Source organism: Perna viridis, chromosome 1 (assembly GCF_037379345.1).
Source record: "Perna viridis isolate PV_CMFRI_1.1 ecotype Kerala chromosome 1, ASM3737934v1, whole genome shotgun sequence".
Taxonomy (NCBI): Eukaryota; Metazoa; Mollusca; class Bivalvia; order Mytilida; family Mytilidae; genus Perna; species Perna viridis.
The window spans coordinates 53,901,755-53,921,322 of NC_142445.1; the positions used below are offsets into that span (position 1 = coordinate 53,901,755).

Sequence of the window (19,568 nt, forward strand, 5' to 3'; positions counted from 1 at the left end):
ATGTGCAATAAACAAAATATGCACGTGGAAAATTTGTTATTTTTCAATAGACAAAATTTTTAACGTAGCCAATTCTTATAAATTAATTTTAAAACATATTTATATCTTTAAACATGAGAAAAGTAGCTCTGAATTTAAATGTGTCAATATTTTTTTTATCCATTGAGATATAACAAAATTATTTTAACCAATCAGATTACAGTATTTATCTCAAATTTATTTATAAGGTTTTGTAAATTACTGAGTAGGCAACCTATAAGACAGAAGAAAGGTTACGATAAGGTTATTGCCAACCACATTTCAGAAGTAAGACACTTGATCAAAGTCTTGAGCAAAGACAAAAAAAAAAGAACCAAAACAAACAGAGAAAACTAGTTAGCTTCCTGTATGGAAATCCAAAGTGGACGAAAATGACCATTTTCTAATATTAAAATATATTGATTTTTGTCCACTTTGGCTTGCCATATTCCTTATTTTGTTATGTTGTGCTGGGTATAGAAAAAAAGAAACCATTGGCAAGCTCATGGTGTCAAATTTATGAAGCCATGGCTTTAACTTTAGGTAACAAAAAGTTGTGTATGCATTGATGTCCATAAAATAACCCTTTTACCCAAGACAGAGTTGACCAGGGGTTCTTTTTTTATGGAAACTCATTATCATGTTTCTCTTAAACAACCACAACTGTTTAATGTGTGTAACTAAAATGTAAATTGTGAATTCATTATCCCATAAAATTTAGGACACATTTACAAAACAGAGAAAACTTGTTAGCTTCTGTATACATATGTCTTTATGACCAGTTTCAGAAACCACTTCAATAAAACACATGGAATCTCCTGTAGTTTGATCAACCATTTTCAGTTAGGATGTTTTATGATGTTTAAAGACTTTGCAAGAAAAACCTGAAAAAATAATAAAATGAGAATATATAAGTAATAACAGGGACTTAAATGCTCTCTTAGTGATACACAGGAATAAAAAAAAATTTAAAAACTCATGTTTTCCATCTTTATTTGCTCCTTAACAAAGAATAAGACAATCTTGTATAAATAACAGATTTAAAAAATATATTGGTATTGCATGATGTACAGCAGGAAATGACATGGTAGTTAACCAAGGACAAGAAAGCTGGTGAAGAGTAAAAAATATCTTAAAATAAATACATTGTAGAAAAACAAAAACAATTGATACTACAAAAAACCTGGTTGCCTACAATATTCTCCAGTGGTTAGTAGCATCACCTACTACTTACAGACTTGCAATTTTAAAACTTCAATACTTACAATTAAGATTTCTTTACAGAAGATGGACAAAATGATAAAAAAACATTATGAAACTTTGTTAATGCTATAAAACCTAGAAGTTGAAGTTCAGGATTTGTTCATAGATAAAATGACAAAAGTAAATGAATTCAATAGAGATAAACAAACCATTCTCTATATTGTATTCACAAAACTCCCTCTTCCCCAGAAAATATAAATGAAGTGTAATTTCACACTGTGTACAAACCTTAACCAGCAAACTCCACACAAGAAGTATATACAGTACCATACACTTATGTACATAATTGACATGAGTGGCAGCATTTTGTTGAGAGGATACTCCAATAAATACATAAATCACTAGGTAGATGATAAAACAATACAGACAGATCAACCAGCATCTGTCACAAAACAATACAATAGAAACATTTGATGATATTAATACTGAAACTTAAATTAAATCATTAGATGTAGATCTATCGATGAAAATTAAACAATCAAATTACTTAAAAATGCATGAGAATAAGAATTTGATCCAGGAACTACTGATAGTATATGGGTTAAGACAGAACAGTCTGTTCAAGTTACAACTTGTGTGTGCAAAACTTTTATCTACCATTGAATCATGGGAAATAAATCTTCAACAACCATTTTCTAAAGTCTATAATCTACTTGACTAATTATTATGTAAATGACAACAGTTCTTGAAAGAAGTCTGTCATCAAAAGACTTAATGTTTTTATATGTTTAGTGACTTATCGTCAATGATTATAGCTGTCTATTACTACACCATAATTACTAGTGAAAATTGTTTCTCTGAATTAATAAAAGAAACCTATAATTACTGGTGAGGTAAAACTAGATTACTTCTACTTCAGCACCATAGATTATCACATTATTTGTTATCAATTTGACTAAAAGCAAATAAGCACAACTCTTTCTATAGCTTGATAAAGTCATTTTGGCGAATTCAAGATCAGATATAACTAAAAAGGCATTCCAGATGTATTCATGCACATTATAATGCCAGTTTTCTTAAAATTTTTGGCTAAGTTAATATTTTTGACAATTTTTTTTCAATTTCACTCGTGTTTCTTTAAAACAAATTAATTTTGGCACAAGATATATTTTGCATTTCAAAAGAATGTACTTGGTTAATACATTGGTTTACTGTCCAAGTAATACAGTAAATTCAATGCTTGTTTAAAGGGTGGATGTTGCTCCCCCAATGCTGACTAACTAATAAAAATTTGAACGTAAAATCTTTTCATAAGATAAATGAAAAAAATGTAGTAATGCTGAATATGATGTCACTCAAAATGAAAAATAAATGTTGAGGTAATAAAACACAGAACAAGCTGTTGATACAACATATCACAGTAAATACATATCACAGACTCCACATTAACTTAGAGTAATTTAATGTTTTTATCGCACAATGATGATGATGGGTAACAAAAAAGCATAACTATTGTCTCCCCCCCTCTCTCTCAAAAAAAAGAAGTCCTGTTTCTTGCTATCAGCAAGAAAAAAATAGGGTAGGTAGATAGAGAAAATATCTTATTTTTCAATAACATTTTACATTGATTAATGAGGAAATAATCTATAAATTAATAGTTCTAGAACCAAAAGGCCATATAATGTTTAGGGTAGGTACAGAAAAATAAAGCAGGTAGGGTAGCAGGAAACAGACATACTATTTAACTACATATATAAGCACAGACAAGGTTCCTTTTTTGTGACTACTTTTTCATCATTAAACTTTTCTTTCTTAGGCACACATTTTTTGCAACAATTTAGTTAACTGTACATGTACAACATTCAATTATTAACTATTTATTTAGAAACAGTTTTAAACATTGTATAAATAAATAATCTCCAATTTAGGTACGGTATATCCAGAAAAATTTTAACTTGATATGGTTCCAAATAAAATTAACAAAAAGTTATCTCAAATAAAAATCTAACAGTAATCAAAGCTATTGTACAGTTTAATGTAACTTAATTAACATAACAGACCACTACATGAACACACAAATGGGGAAATATATAGCTGACACATGATTACAAAGAACATGGCACATGATTTGTTGAAAGCATCAAAAAGATCACTAGCTATACCCTCGATGTGTGACCAACTTCTTAACCTTCTCCAAGACTATTGGGATATTTTGTTTGTAAAGTCTCTCGTTACTCAGGTCTATGTAGCTATATCGTGCAAGCAACTTTCGAACCTGATCTGGGGCACTCTCAAGGGGAGAGAATCTCAATAAAACAGGGACTATTGGTTTATGAAATGTTTCAGCAAGAGTCAAATCTTTCTTACAGTTATCACTCTGTAAGTACTTAGGAGTGAGACAGGTTAAAACAACTGATGCAGCCTTCATATTTCTCTGTATCTGACTCTGTAAAGTTTCTATACCAGAATCTAGTGGATGTGTGATACTGCTACGTGTACTTTTACTACTAGCTCCTCTTGGAGGTTGGTTGATGGTGATATCAGCCCAGCATTGTAACCCATTATTCTCCAGTAGATGTTTTATATCTTCCACTTTCCCTTGCATATCCCACTGATAACTAATGAACACTTGTGGGTCTCCCTCTTCCTTTGTCACTTTGGTTACACCATCTACAATTAATTACATGATTTAAATAATGTAGCTATTAAATGTGGAATTATTGTTCGTTCACAGGGCATATCTGTATTCTAACATTCAATCTTAGCAAGTTTAGATCCCTGTCTTTTTGGGAAAAATACTTCTCATTTTTCGAAGACCATAAAAAAATTAGAATGTACAGTAAATCCTTAACAACATCCCCCCTTTTATTTAAATTAGTGCTGATTACACAGGTTTTAAAATGCATTGAATATCATATGGAAGACTTTAGAAGATATTGGGTTTAGAGTTTAGACAGATTTTCTATTTGCTTAGGGTTCAGTTTAGACAGATTTTTTGTTTGTTCAGGGTTCTGTTTGGAGAGATTTTCTGTTTTTTTTTCAGGGTTCAGTTTGAACAGATGTTCTGTTTGTTCAGGGTTCTGTTTAGACAGATTTTCTGTTTGTTCAGGGTTCAGTTTGGACAGATTTTCTGTTTGTTCAGGGTTCAGTTTAGACAGATTTTCTGTTTGTTCAGGGTTCAGTTTGAAGAGATTTTCTATTTGTTCAGGGTTCAGTTTGAAGAGATTTTCTGTTTGCTCAGGGTTCTGTTTAGACAGATTTTCTATTTATTCAGGGTTCTGTTTAGACAGATTTTCTATTTATTCAGGGTTCTGTTTGAACAGATTTTCTGTTTGTTCAGGGTTCGGTTTGGACAGATTTTCTATTTGTTCAGGGTTCAGTTTAGACAGATTAACTGTTTGTTCAGGGTTCGGTTTGGACAGATTTTCTATTTGTTCAGGGTTCGGTTTGGACAGATTTTCTATTTGTTCAGGGTTCTGTTTGAAAAGATTATCTGTTTGTTCAGTGTTCTGTTAGAACAGATTTTCTATTTATTCAGGGTTCAGTTTAGACAGATTTTCTGTTTGTTCAGGGTTCTGTTTGAACAGATTTCTGTTTGTTCAGGAATCTGTTTGAACAGATTTTCTGTTTGTTCAGGGTTTTGTTTAGACAGATTTTTTGTTTGTTCAGGGTTCAGTTTGGACAGATTTTCTGTTTGTTCAGGGTTCTGTTTGAACAGATTTTCTGTTTGTTCAGGGTTCTGTTTAGACAGATTTTCTATTTGTTCAGGGTTCTGTTTGAACAGATTTCCTGTTTGTTCAGGGTTCTGTTTAGACAGATTTTCCGTTTGTTCAGGGTTCGGTTTGAACAGATTTTCTGTTTGTTCAGGGTTCTGTTTGAACAGATTTTCTGTTTGTTCGGGGTTCTGTTTAGACAGATTTTCTGTTTGTTCAGGGTTCGGTTTGGACAGATTTTCTGTGTGTTCAGGGTTCAGTTTAGACAGATTTTCTGTTTGTTCAGGGTTCTGTTTGAACAAATTTTCTGTCTGTTCAGGGTTCTGTTTTAACAGATTTACTGTTTGTTCAGGGTTCAGTTTAGACAGATTTTCTGTCTGTTCAGGGTTCTGTTTAGACAGATTTTCTGTTTGTTCAGGGTTCTGTTTAGACAGATTTTTTGTTTGTTCAGGGTTCGGTTTAGACAGATTTTCTGTTTGTTCAGGGTTCTGTTTGAACAAATTTTCTGTTTATTCAGGGTTCAATTTGGACAAATTTTCTGTTTGTTCAGGGTTCTGTTTCTGTTTAGACTGATTTAACTGTACTATTTGTTTGTATATAACCATCTTTGTACTACTTGGATTAATACACATGTAACCTTTTCCAAATAAGCATTACTGACATGTTTTGGAACATTAATGGAATTTAGATGATAACTTTTTTTACATTCTATTCGAACTGCACATATTATAATCAAATAAGCTCCTTGTGGTGTGGTGTAAAAAACTCATCTAAAACTTTCATATGCTCTCATGAAATGTGCACATAATGAAACAGATTTTGAATAAGTAATTTGGAATTACAATATAAAACAATGTAAATGTTGGCAAAAAAACTCTGAAGGTAAGCAATTGTATAAAAGATTGTAATGTTCTTAACTGTATGTCAAAGAGGTGTGTCCAGGATTTCAGGGAGCATAAATACATATAAGGCAGAACAAAGCAAGGCAAGCATTTTTTGGGGGTAGAATTTGAAGATTTTATGCTAAAAAAGTTTCTTCCACCAGTTTTATCCTCACAAAGAATCTATGACTTTACCATATTTAACTTAAACTTCTAACTGCAGTATAAATGCATACTTTTGACTAAAGCTAGACTCTCCAATGGTTTAAGACCATCAGCCATCTTATTAAGGTAAGACTGTTCGAGAACTACACCAGGGACTCTTCGTAATGGTTTAATGTGGTGTTCTAGGACATCTAAACTCTCGTTATACATCTTTGTCTCAAAATCAATGGCAGGACAATCAGCTGTGGAGAAAATACATGGAGTTAAGTATGGATCTTTGTAACAAAAAGGCAGGTCCAATAATCACAGTGAAATATTTTTTTGTTATTGTATTCATTATGTATTACCAAAAAAACAAATCCTGAACACTTTAAAGTTGAGATCTTGGAAAGTTAAAAATTATACAATGTTTTCTTTTCACATAGGAGGCAATGCACTGCTTATCATATTTTTTCCCAATTTATTAGGTTGAAAATTTTTTTTTTACAACACTATCAGATAATACTATATCTCAAAAAGAATATCTGTGTTGTTAAGTGTTTTGAAGTTAGAAGACAAAAAGTTTAAAAAAAATGTTCTAACTAAACCACTCTGCCTGATTCTTTTAGAGATGTATAACTTATATAAAACTGTTGTATTCAGTTGACAGGTGAATTGTCAAATTACACTGTACCATAATTACAATCTATTTATCCATAATTACATTTGGAAAGGTGACAGGGAAATCAGATGTTTTTTTTTCCATCAACATTTTCACAAACTGGCAAATAGTGTGGGAAAGTTAAGTTTGATAATTGTTTCTTGCTGATTATTACCCATAAATGCCTATCTATATATTTAAAGTTTGGACAGTATCTTCAAATTAGTTGAATTTAAAACTCCCCTCTTTCATTTTGAATTAAAGAAAACTACACATGTTATAGGGTTCATTAGTAACTTACTTTTCTTTCTTTTAATGATAAGACATATAAAATGTGTTAACTATTTAATTTAATTAATGCTTTCATTCACTTGTGAAATACACCAAATCAAACATAGCTACTTAATTTAGTGTGACATTTAGACGGGACTTTTAAATTCCAAGGATCATTTCACTTTAATACTTGATTTGGAATATACAATTACAACAATACTTATTAAACCCTATACACTACCTTTAAAATCGATCGAAGGTGTTAATTACAAATCAAATCTTCTTTAAAAACAGACTACTATACAATTGTTCTCAGTTAAATGGAAACTGGATGTGTGATTATAACATTACCCACGATATTATGTTTGATTGTAATGGCACGCCACTGATGTTATGTTTGCTTTCTTTATATCAAGCTGCTCATTTGAAATCTAAATATTTGGATTTAAATCCTATCCTATGAAAATAAACTTGTTATAATCAAATTTACATTTATGGATCCTGTTTTCCACACTAACTTATTTGACCTGATTTTCTTGAACATAATTACATTGTATTGGTTTTTAATGTTAACTAAATTTGACTTACACAAACTGTCATATGAATTAATTTTCATTTGAGAAAAATTCAGTTCAACGGTTGGCCTTCATGACTTCTCCAAATGTTTGTAAAGCATATTTATATTGAGACCTAAGTATATAAAATATGTAGAATACCCAAAGAAAATTTTTGGATACAGAACAAAATCTGAATCCCCTATTCCCTGCATCTGTTGAAATTTTAATATCTCAGTCCTATGTATAATGAAACTGGATATGGTGAATATGTCAAATAGACTACAACCCTATGAAAAATGTCAGTTCCTATCCTGGAAAAAAAATAACAAATAAACTCTAGAAGCAATTCTCACAGAAAAAAAAAATAAAAAACCTTTTTTCAATGAAGTAGAGGCTTAAATTCAGTATTATCATAATTATTCTCATATTACCTAAAACAGCTTTCAACGATGGTCGTAAGGTATGCCACACATTTTTGAACATTGCTGTCACTAGTTTCTTCCCTAACCAATCAGCAAACAATACCTCATGGAATACAAATGGTGATAATGTTGCAGCATCTGTGAGGACAACAATGACATGTGTAGCTGTGGCCATGTGTGGACCATTGATCTGCAGGAACTCTTCCTTTGATTTACCTAGCTTCAAACTATCATGGTGAATAACCTGAAAAAAAAGAATACTTATTTTTTAGTAAACGGAATCGGAACCTTTCTGACCAAGATAAATGTAAAATGAAACACTTTCAGAGAGAATACATGTACTTTGGCTAGATCATGAACATTTCTCATGCTATTGGTTATAAATGTGTAATTTCCAATTCTAGCTTTTTTTTACATTGTATATAAGATTAAAGCCACAGGGGATCAAGTTTGCTTGAAAAATTTGAAAGTTCAGAACTTTTCCAGGATTCAAATCTGTGGTTCACTGGAGGAAAATCAAAGTCCAAAGTGTCAATGAAAAAGGTTGAAGGTCCAGTACCTATGTACAAAAGTTAAAAGGTCCTAGGTTAGAAATTGAATGCGTCTAAAACCTCAGAGACTCAGACTCACACTAACTTGAACTCCTGAGTTATCATAAAATGTATTTTAGTTATTTTAGTAGTGTTGACAAATTAAACTTTATAGTATATTTTATACGTCTTAAAAAATATTCCTCTATAATGACACCATTTCCAAAAAATAAAAAATAAAAAAAAATGGGAAATTAATTCTATTAGCTTGCAGAGTAAAGTAACTAAGTAGACCATATAATTACCATACAGGAGTTGAGTAAAGTAGTGATATTTTTTATTGCTGTGTAAGTTGAGCACAAACAGGTGGAAATTACAATAATTCTCTCTAATTGAACATTTAAAGACAAAATCATTGTGCTTTCTGTTCAATGTATTTTTTTTTTTTTAAAGTTCTTCTCATTCATGGTCAATGTTCTTAGTGCTTGAAATGAACTATTATAATGAACAAAGCTAAATAAACAGTTAGATATACATGTACAATTTTAAATCTCTTGTTAAAAATTGCTTAAGACACATAAATTAAGAAAAATAGAGATTTCTTTCATGCAGACTTAAGTAGATATGCATGACTAATCTACACTAAACCTGTTGATAAGTGAAAAGGACAAATGTAAATGACTGAAATAATTGATTACCTGTAATACAGAATCTCCCAACCTTGTCCAAGAATAAAATGTCAATCAATTTGACTTGATGAACAAATTTCATTACAAATGCCTTTAAATTGTAGCAAAAACAATTAAAGAAGGCATTACATCATCATCTAAAGGAAGCACTTACTTTTGATCAGTAAAATAAAGACTGTGCATTAACAGGAAAAAAATGCCTTAGATGATAACTAGTTTCAGTGTTCAATTAAATTAAAGCAATCAGAGTTTTCAAGAGCACAGTGCATAGAAGCAACAAGAACTTACTTAAACAAATGCACACTACTTTTAGAAATACTTCAGAAAGCCAAATACTTATTTAATCAATCTGACCAACTGCTTTTGTAGACAGCTAATGGTATAAACAATAAGAAGTCTGACATGAACATGTCATTCATTCAGAAAGTTTGTACTAAAATTAAGATATGTTAATAAACCAAACAGGTTGTTGATTAAATTTAAATGTTGGTTAATATCTTAATCTACATAAAAAGTATAAGAGAAAATAAAGTAGGTTTTGCCTTTGCGCATTGGATGTATTGTTTGCTACCCTTTGATAAAACCTTTATCATTTCTATACATAGGTAATATTAGATGTCATGACAGATTACTGTGTGTTTAATGGCCTTCAATTTATTTCACTTCTATGTAAATTTGCTCTGCATTCTTATTGTAAATCAGACCTGTCACATTTCCAATAGTAGATTAAGGTGATCTCTTGAACACATAGAAAAAGAATTTATTGCATTTCCATTAGTTTTATTGTGAATTTTTACATTTTGGACAAAGGGTTATAAACAATGGCTACTACAGATAATTCAACTGAATGCCTGCAAATCCTGTACATTCAAGTATTGAACTACCAACAGCTAATATTTTTCCCTACCACACCTGTTTCTATTCAGTCTGAAATTATGTTTTCAGACATTCGTGCTTATTTAAACATCAATCAAGTTTCACTAATGTAAATGTTTTCAAGAAAATATGCATGACTGCAGTGTAACAACAGTACTTTTAAAATTTCTCCAAATACATAAGGAATGTTATAACCCACTAGGGCATTGCCATGATGTCTATTGCATTTTGAAATTGGCCTTAAAAAGTACTGATTAAAAACTAAAAGCAAGTGGATAAACAAAATTTCAATTTGTTCCATTGACATTAAAAACAATTTCTTAATTTAAATTTTTAATGACTACAAATGTACCAACATTGAAAAAAAAGATACATGTACTAAATGTACATGTATTTATAGCAGATCATCACATATAAGTATGGGTTTTGTAATGAAGTGGTATTGCCATACTCCAAATAAGCACTAGAAAAAACTTGATATTTAATATTCTGTTGTAGCAACTGCGTTTGCTCTACTAACTTCATACGTTTCAAATATAGGAAAAATGAAGATAATGCTGCGGTCTTCATTTTCATCTATTATTTACCAGTACATATTTTACAAAACATTACCTGAAGTCCTTTCTTTTTCAAGTCAGCTTTGACATTCTGGGCAAGTCTTACATCAGTTGGGTCATAGATCAAATATATAACATCAGGTTTTGATCTTTGAGCTCTTGATCGTAAATGCCAATTATCTGCAGATCTGTGCTCCTTGTCAAGTGTCTGAAGTATCTGTTGCATGATTTTTTTACGCACAACACGACTATCTATTCCAAGATGGCTAATCATATCTTGGTCAGTTAGTGACATCAACAGAAAGCCATCTACCATATTTTCTGCTAAGCTTTGTTGATAAAATTCCTTCACACCAAGCTTGAATATCCATTCTTGAAGATCATTAGGACTCCACTGACAAATCTTTTTCTTCTTGTAATCACCTGTGAACTCAGTTTCTGGTGGCGTAATGGGAGTTGGGGGAGTGTTTATAGTTGCAAACTTTTCTAAACTTTCCATAACTGTTCCTATAACAACAGATGCTTTCTCTGCTAAGCTAAGTTTACCATGTTCCTGAGTTAAGTCTATCATGTTTTTCAAAATGCTAGCATATTCTCGAGGTAACTCTGTCTTTTCAAGTGTGGAGAATAAAATAGGAAATATTTCAACAGTTGATGGAGCAGCTTTTTTACGTTCATACAAAGTCTTTCCCTCATACACAGAAACTGGGCACATAAAGAAGCTGTCAGAAAGAAATATTATTGCAGCTCGACACTTTTCAACAGCTTCCATTCTCATTGAGAACCAGCATGGACTGTCTGTATTCTTTTCATCCTTATCAAACCAAATGTCTTCTGCCAAATTATTTTCCTTTAGCTGTCTGGTAGTTTCAACAACAAATTTTCTTTCTAGAAAGCCTGCATCAGGGGAATAAGAGACAAATATTCCCTTCTTCATTTTCTTGAGCTTTAAAGGAGTCCCTAAACTTGGAACAGTTTCCATCTTTTTCACATGAGTCTGAGAGAGATTGGTTGTATCCTTTAGGACGGATTTAGTAGGTTCTCTAGACTTATCAGGTTGTGATAAAATATTTGATACAGAGTCAAATTGATTCACATCTTCCATTTTATCCTTTACCTCTAAGGTAACTAAGTTGTTTTCGCCTCCTTTTCCACTCATGATGTAATCAGCGGCTGGTATTTATATTCAAATATTTCATCTAACCATATTTTGCATTCACCATAGCTGACACCAATTCACTCTATATTTAAAATCGAGTACCTATATCTTATGACACCATACTGTCAGGTTTGTTGACATTTTAAATGAAAGTGGACACGCATATCTGACCGCACTTGGAAACCACCAAACACTTGTCCGGGAAGCAAGGCCGCTTAAGATATTAACAAAGCCAATTCGTCCCAAGTACTATATCACCCCACATACGCAATGTGTTATTCACGTAATGCCTTTAAGATTTAATCAAATTTAATACTGTTTAAATCAATGCGCAAAATGATATATTTATTTCAACGTGCTATCAATTAATTAAGTTTATTGTTGAAATATTTTTTTTAATTTAATTATAGTCAATTTGCATGTGATTTGTCAGTGTTTTTTCTCACTCGATGATAAAGCCGTTGTGATTGACTTATGAAATCTTTATACTACAAAATCTATCAAGAAAGCTAAAATATACTGTAATATTATAGCCACACATGCAAATAAATTAGTTAACTTCCTAGTGATTTCAGATTTGAATAATATCTTTCTGTGAGATACATGCTGGAGTACATGTAGTCGATGCACCTTTCATATGAAGTTATTATAACCATTTTCCCATGTGAAAAGGGAGAGTAGACAATCATAGACCCGATATAATGCATATTTGTTGTTAAAATGAACTTTATTGTTGTATTACCTTGTATAGATTTTTAACATGTAATCAGAAAAAAAATAGATTAATGACAAGTATAAACAAACAAACATTATTGCATATGGATTAAAATATTTGCTTAAAGGTCCCCTGTTCTCAGTGCTAATGACTGTTTCAAGAAGGAAACAGTGTTTTCTACACTCAAAGAGTAGATTGATTCAGAAAATATTTTATTCTCTTTATTTCCCATAGTTTATGTTCAAAATTTCGGAGGGCTTTTCTATCTTGATTTTCTCTAAATATGCTTTTCCTTGTTTCTAATTTTCAGTGTTATACATTAGAAAGTGTTTCATCTTTAATTAAATTACAGTTTAAACATTAATGGTTTTCTCATGGAATTTTTGAATATTTTCCCTTTTCTAGAAGAAGGGAATTGTAGCTAATTCTAAATAAAGCAATGAGTTTTTTTTTAAATTCATTTAAAGGATTTTGATTTCAAATGTATCATTGATATAAATAAAAACAAATCACTGTTTAAATCTATATCTTTTTTTTTTTGTTTTGGTTTTATGTTCTATATATGTTTATAGAATTTTTTCAAGTTTAATATTTGTTCTCAATCTATCTAGTTGTTTATCAGTGATACCCGGGGTATCACTTAAACATATTATATCAAAGCCACCTTCATTGGCAACTATTAATCTAATGTAATACATGTACTCATTAGTAATTTGTTACAATAAAATCTAATGCATAGTTGTTAATGTCAATCCAAGATCATGTATAGAAGTTAATACCAACCCGAGATATTCCACATTTGTCGTTATCGATCTAATACATATTGTTAATATCAACCCGTGAAAATGCACATTTGTTAATAATCAGTCATGGAGCAACAAACATTTTGTGAGTATTGCATGCAATACGAAGTCCACTATCAAAGAAAATTTAGTTGAAGGGAACAGAATGCAAACTTAATAATTTGTTAACAAGAAAAGTGAGGAAAACTGAGGCTGCATGAAGGTTTAAGTCCAATGGACCAGATCTAAATTTGATCTTAATCTGCACTGTGTAAATCTGCAAACATGAGGGAAAAAGTGTGGAAAACTGATCTTTTGCATGAATTCTCAAAGTCCAAGGGCCATCACTAAGCAGCAAGCATGACAAAAAGTGCAGGAAACTGTTCAACAACTGACAGAGTACAAACCTTAAGTAATCAGGCGAAAGTTGCCAGTACGGGACATAATCATTCACCTAGATTCAGAAACTTCTATGGCATATAGGCATATACTTCATGAACATCTGGGTGCTGTTTGAACATGGTGAAGGCATGTGTATTGCTCATCAAAGCAAGCACTGGGAGGTTCAACATTCTGGGATTTTCACTTTTAACCTTACAAGCAACTGAAGCTATAATTATCCTTTAAGTTTTGGTGGTTCTGATTCAAAATATGTATCCAGAAATAAAAGTTCTCCACAGATGGCAGAAACAAATGTACATCAAATTGACACATCTGGCAGCTTTGCAGTAATTCCAAATATGATTGCCTTTCCTATCTAAAAAAGCTATGCTTCGATTTGAATGGTATAACTGGATCTATGTTATCTCCAACATTAGTAGGGTTCTTGAACGTCAAATTGAACAGCAGAGAAACACAGAAGTACCATGAACATATTTCCATGAATTTGTTATAAGAAGCAGGAAAAAACTAGAAGACCTGTTTATCACAGGAGACCCCGCCTCGTTTGTTAGTAGTGATTTTTTATTTTATTAAGAAATCAAATGTGTCTGTAGATTTGCCAGATTAGGAACATGTTTATTTTTGTATGAAGACATGGTTTGCAGATTCAGAAATCCTTCCAAGGCTTGTGTTACTCATGGTCTGGGGATCAATTTGGGGATCAGAAATTCCTAAATATATACATATCTACATATTGTATCCTGGCCACACAGTGTCATGAAATTCTGTTTGGTAGTGTCAGACTAGTTGTGATGAGAAAAAGGGGAACGATGGACGACGTATTAATGGACACATAAAAAATGTGAATACCCCCATAACAAACTTTGTTGCTTGGGATATATTTCTGACAAAAATAACAAAGTCTAAGTACCACCCAGTTCCGTAATATTTCATGAAAATCAAGATCCTTTGGCCTTGCACACCTTCATCATGTGTAGAACTATCCTGTAAAATATTTTAGATGTAGTTCAAATACTGTACGAGGAGATAGCCGGACAAGCCATGATCCATATATTTCTGAGTAAAATGACAACGTGTAACTATCACCAATTTCCGTAATATTTCACGAAAATCCAAATCCTTTGGCCCTGCACACCTTCATCATGTGTAGAAATATCCTGTAGAATATTTTAGATGTAGTTCAAAAACTGTACGAGGAGATAGCCGGACAAGCCATATAGCCCCGTTTCTGAGTAAAATGACCAAGTGTAACTATCCCCAATTTCCGTAAAATTTCACGAAAATCCAAATCCTTTGGCCCTGCACACCTTCATCATGTGTAGAAATATCCCGTAAAATATTTTAGATGTAGTTCAAAAACTGTACGAGGAGATAGCCGGACAAGCTATGATCATGTGTAACCCAGACAGGACAGGGGTAAATTAATATGCACCCCGACAGTTTGTCGCGGGGGCATAAAAAGGAGAAAGGAATGTTTTGAAAAAGTGTGTATATTTCCTGTGATAAAAATTAATGCTCATCTTTTTTTCATTTATTGATCTTGAGTAGTGTAAATTTCTGACTTTCTTGCTGTGGAACTTCCATTTTAAGGCTGAAAACACTGTGGAGTTTGGAAATCGTATAAAATCTATTTTTTTTATAATACAGTTTGAACGGTTCTGTTTTTTAAGCTTGAAAAATCCAACATTCTTTTGGATTTTAAAAGGAAATTTGGGGGTTGCAAAACTTCTTCCTTTTTTCCTAACACTAAAATAGCAAATTCTCATATGGTTCCTCTGATAATTCAATCCTCGCAAAGCCAAAGGGTATGATAATTTGGTTAACTCATATCACTGTATGAAATAAAAACCCCTGTTGAGTAAACAGCAGCAACTCATTCATTACTTCCTGGATTTACTATTAACAGGATGTCCAGCAAATCTTGGCAAAATATATGGGCTAATTTTAGGAATTTTACAACATAAAAGTTACTAATACTGAGAAAAACTTCTGATTTTTCTTTCATGTCTTTTGTGAATTCCCAACAGAAGAATACCTTATTACCTGTGATAAAGAAAACATTAAGGATGCACTCTTTGAATTACAAAACAAGACGTCATTGAAGTAACATGCAAATTTAGGAATTCATTAGAAAAATAAGGGCTTTTTTCAGGAATTTTACTCAAACTGAAAAAAAAAAAGAGAATTTGTAGGAATTTTAGGGCTGCTGGACAGCTTGTATTGGCCATTTAGTTTTGATACCCATACACATCTTAGTCCATGCATTTTCTAATGGTTAAAGAGAATCTTAATTGCAACAGAGAGAATGAGTGTTCCAAACACACTTTTTTCAACAAATCAACTAAATTAGTGGTATAATAGAAATGTGCTTCACTGACAGAAAATATTTTCTATGCCCATTTACTTTACTCAAAAGGTAATGACCCTTACCCTACACTGTTCTGTCTTTTAAGCAAAAGAATATCAGAAACATATCAAACTGCAATTAGTTACCATGAACTTCCTGGAAAAAAAAAACAAAAAAAAAACACACAACCAGGTCTTTGTGGTGTTATCTGTACTTATAATATTATCAAAATGTCATAATTTCAAAGGCAAAAGCAGAAAGCAATAGTAAACTCAACAATTTATTTGTAAAGACTAAGTGCCATAACATTGTATAAGAGGCAAACCAATGCCAGGCAACACAATAAAAATAGGTTCTTCTAATCATTTTCATATTGCCAGAATGCATATACATGTAAAAATGAACTGGATTGGAAAAATTCAAACTTATTCAATTGAGAGCAATTGTTATGAAAGCTTAAAAAAGAGGCTCACAAGTATCTAATTACCAACTAACCAGCCTACCTATATTTATCTCAAACTGGATTTCTTTTACTCAGCAACAGTATTTTTTTTAATGTAAAAATTGCAGCTCAGTTTTATTGTTAAGATAAAGGACATGAAAAGAAAGTATTCATTTAAAATCTTTTTCCTACTGGCAATAAATCTCAAGACTTCAATAAAGGGGTACCTAACAGGCAAACATACAAACATGTTAAAAGGTAACACATATTGCATTTCAACACAATATCTAATAAATCTAATTGACTAGTTTCACTTCTATTCACATCCAACACATCACAACACAGCAAAAATATTCTAAAGAAAATGGAAAATTGTCACAGTTACTTCCCTTATCTGTCTTATACCTGTACATCTTTCACACACTTATATATGTACATTGATAAAAGTTCCAATAAAATAATTAGCTCTGTCTCAAACTCAATTATACAATAGCTGAACTTGCCTCACATTGGGATATATTTTACAATACACACATTTTAAACAATAACAACAAAACAATGGACAGTTAAGCAGTTATACAAACAAATTGGTAAGCTAAATTGGTCCTATTGCTAAAGGGATTACTTTATAAATTGAGAGAATGGAGATACTTCTGTAAAAGTGAAGAAAAACATGTTTAGAGAGAATAAAAAGAAAGCTTAATTAAGAGTGTATGTAAATAAAGGAGAAAGTAGAATAAATAGCACAAAAATATAAATGACAAAATAAAATTTTCAGGTTTTCCACTGGACATATGTCCAACCCTTGAAAAGTCTAGCTCCTTAACAATACTAGCAATTAAATTTACTTACTTGTCTAAAAAACCCAACTTTTCTTTATATTAAACATTACAGGGGAGACAAAAGAAAATGATTTGTCATGGCTTCATTCATATCCAATAAATTTACCTGAAGCACCATAGAAGTCAGTATTACATTAACATTGTATAAAATCCTGATAAAGTTAAAACATCTGTTCCATCTTTAATACATTTATAAGAAGTGTTGAATTATGAAGTGAGATAATGTGTATCAACAACCACAGAAATGACATGGTTGGACGGATATTCAGGGGAGATTATCAGATCCTTATATCCTTAGTCATCTTCCTCGTCATCATCATTCTGTCTATTGACTGGTTCAAATGGTAAAGTTCCTTGTCCTCTGTCTGGGTCAGGCATTTGAAAAATGTGAAGATCAGGTACAGATATACCCAGTTGACTGGAAGCAGAATAAAATGATTATAAAATACATAATTTTAAAGCACATGTGAATCCCTCTTTTGTGTTTAGACCCTCAGGAAAAAGTACTATTTTGACAAGTAAGGCATGCCACAACTCATGGTATTACAAAAGCCTTTCACTAAAACCATTTATGTAATAAATGTTTTCAGTACCATACAATAAGTACTATAATCAAACTCGACCTGTATTCTTAATGGTCTACAAAATTGTATTAGCTTTTTGCCAAGTGCTAAAGAGACAAAGTTTAATAGATGAATAAATGGTATGAAAGGAAAATAACTATATATCCTGAAAGTTTCAACCAGGATTATATATAGAAATGTTAGGTACAATGAATAAATCTTGCCTCATGTTCTGTGGTGTAAGGAAAATGAACTGTTTACTTTTCTGGCTCTGAGCAACATGCAGCATCATATCCATTGATATTCTTCTATTTACCATATCCTGAAATTAGTTTTAACATGATATTAACCTTACAACTCACTTCAACAGTTAACCACCAGTTAATTCAGCTAGTCTTGTAATACACAAAAATCCTTTATACTTGAAATACAGTAAGAAAGTTCAATAAGAGAAACCCTTTTCAATTCAAAATGGTCTTAAATGTTAGTTCATGATGTTGAATTATCTCTCCTTCAGGAATCAGACAATAATGATATTCCTTTATGCACATCTACATATGATGTCTACCTTTTCTTCAAAATTTTATCAAAATCCCTTCAGTAGTTTGAAGGAGTTGTGCTTACTAGAAATGAGAGCAGACAAATGGATGGACAGACACCAGATGAAACATATATACCCTAAATATTTGTTTGAAGGGTTATTAAGTAACTCATATTTAGCAAATAGTTCATGATGCCAAAGGAACACATAGCAATACATGGACCATTTGGTTGTCCCCCCCCCCAAAAAAAAAAAAAAAAAAAAAAACACATGGACTGAAACGTAGCTGAAGTCCATTGAATGTATTGCAATTTGACCCAAAGTATCAAGGACTATTTGCTATATTATACTTTATAAATGTAGTTTGCTCCAGATCATTTGTGTGAAAAAAAAGGGGGAAAATATAAAACTCCAAATAATGAAGCAGGTTTTTACTTTGAAAGTGAAGGGGTCCATATAAATTCCTACCAATCCAAATGACGTAATTTGGATTGGCAGTTATATATAACAAAATACACAAATGAGAATCTTAAAAGTATATTATGGAATAAACATTTCATACTATCTGTAAATCATTAGATCTTATAATCACAATACCCACACACTCCTAATTTTATGTATGAAAGAGGGCCGTAAGTCTAAAAGGTAAATGCAATATATGTCATAACTGAACTTGATCATTATTGTATTAATGGTCTGCAAAATTGTGATAATTGTAAATTAAAAAAAATTGTTGAGCTTCCAGACCAATCATGTGACAGACTGAAGGAGGTACAGAAACAGGCTTTTGAAAAATTCTTAATGAATGAAAACATAACAAGTGGTTTGATTAATTAAAATATTGAGGCTACCAAATTGTAATGCTAGTGACAGTTATAATAATACATGATGAATACATATCGTTTTGTTGACTTATATGTAACATTGAACCAATTGTTACAATAATCAATATTGTTACTAGCCATGGTATAATTTGGAACATTACCATGAAGACATCAAATTCGTCAAGACATCTAAAAGGAGACTCCATAGCTTCCCATAATGCCAGGATGAAGCAGACAGTAGCAAATGACCTTTCTCCACCTGATAGTGACCTCATGTCCTTGGCTCCATTTGCTTGGTCTGCGGCTGCAGTTGGTGGTTGTACCTAGAAATTGAAGGAGAGTATAAAGTTTTCATCAATACTTAAGTACATAGCAAACGAAAACAAGCATACAATTCAAAAATTTAAAGTAATCTTCAAAACAGCTT

At 31.7% G+C, this 19,568-nt stretch overlaps 2 protein-coding genes across 4 annotated transcripts in view; both read right to left on the reverse strand.

Moving 5' to 3' along the window:
• Nucleotides 1-994: 994 nt before the first annotated feature.
• Nucleotides 995-11,830, reverse strand: LOC148629387 (uncharacterized). The gene is made up of 4 exons (XM_088550102.1): nucleotides 10,580-11,830; nucleotides 7,882-8,116; nucleotides 6,052-6,222; nucleotides 995-3,891 (listed from the first exon to the last, which is right to left on the reverse strand). Exons 1-4 carry the CDS (start codon nucleotides 11,681-11,683, stop codon nucleotides 3,374-3,376), a joined length of 2,028 nt encoding a protein of 675 aa, XP_088406228.1. The 5' UTR covers nucleotides 11,684-11,830; the 3' UTR covers nucleotides 995-3,373.
• A 4,366-nt stretch (nucleotides 11,831-16,196) lies between these two features.
• Nucleotides 16,197-19,568, reverse strand: part of LOC148629388 (structural maintenance of chromosomes protein 6-like) — a 31,687-nt gene continuing 28,315 nt past the window's right edge. For 2 of the 3 annotated variants that reach the window (XM_088550118.1, XM_088550114.1), the window contains exons 24-26: nucleotides 19,303-19,464; nucleotides 18,001-18,098; nucleotides 16,197-17,631 (exon numbers count right to left, since the gene is read on the reverse strand). In XM_088550118.1, coding sequence (XP_088406244.1) covers nucleotides 17,508-17,631; nucleotides 18,001-18,098; nucleotides 19,303-19,464 — 384 coding nt within the window. In that variant the 3' untranslated portion in view covers nucleotides 16,197-17,507. The remainder of the gene's footprint in view (nucleotides 17,632-18,000; nucleotides 18,099-19,302; nucleotides 19,465-19,568) is intronic. The other variant, XM_088550125.1, reaches the window with a different exon arrangement.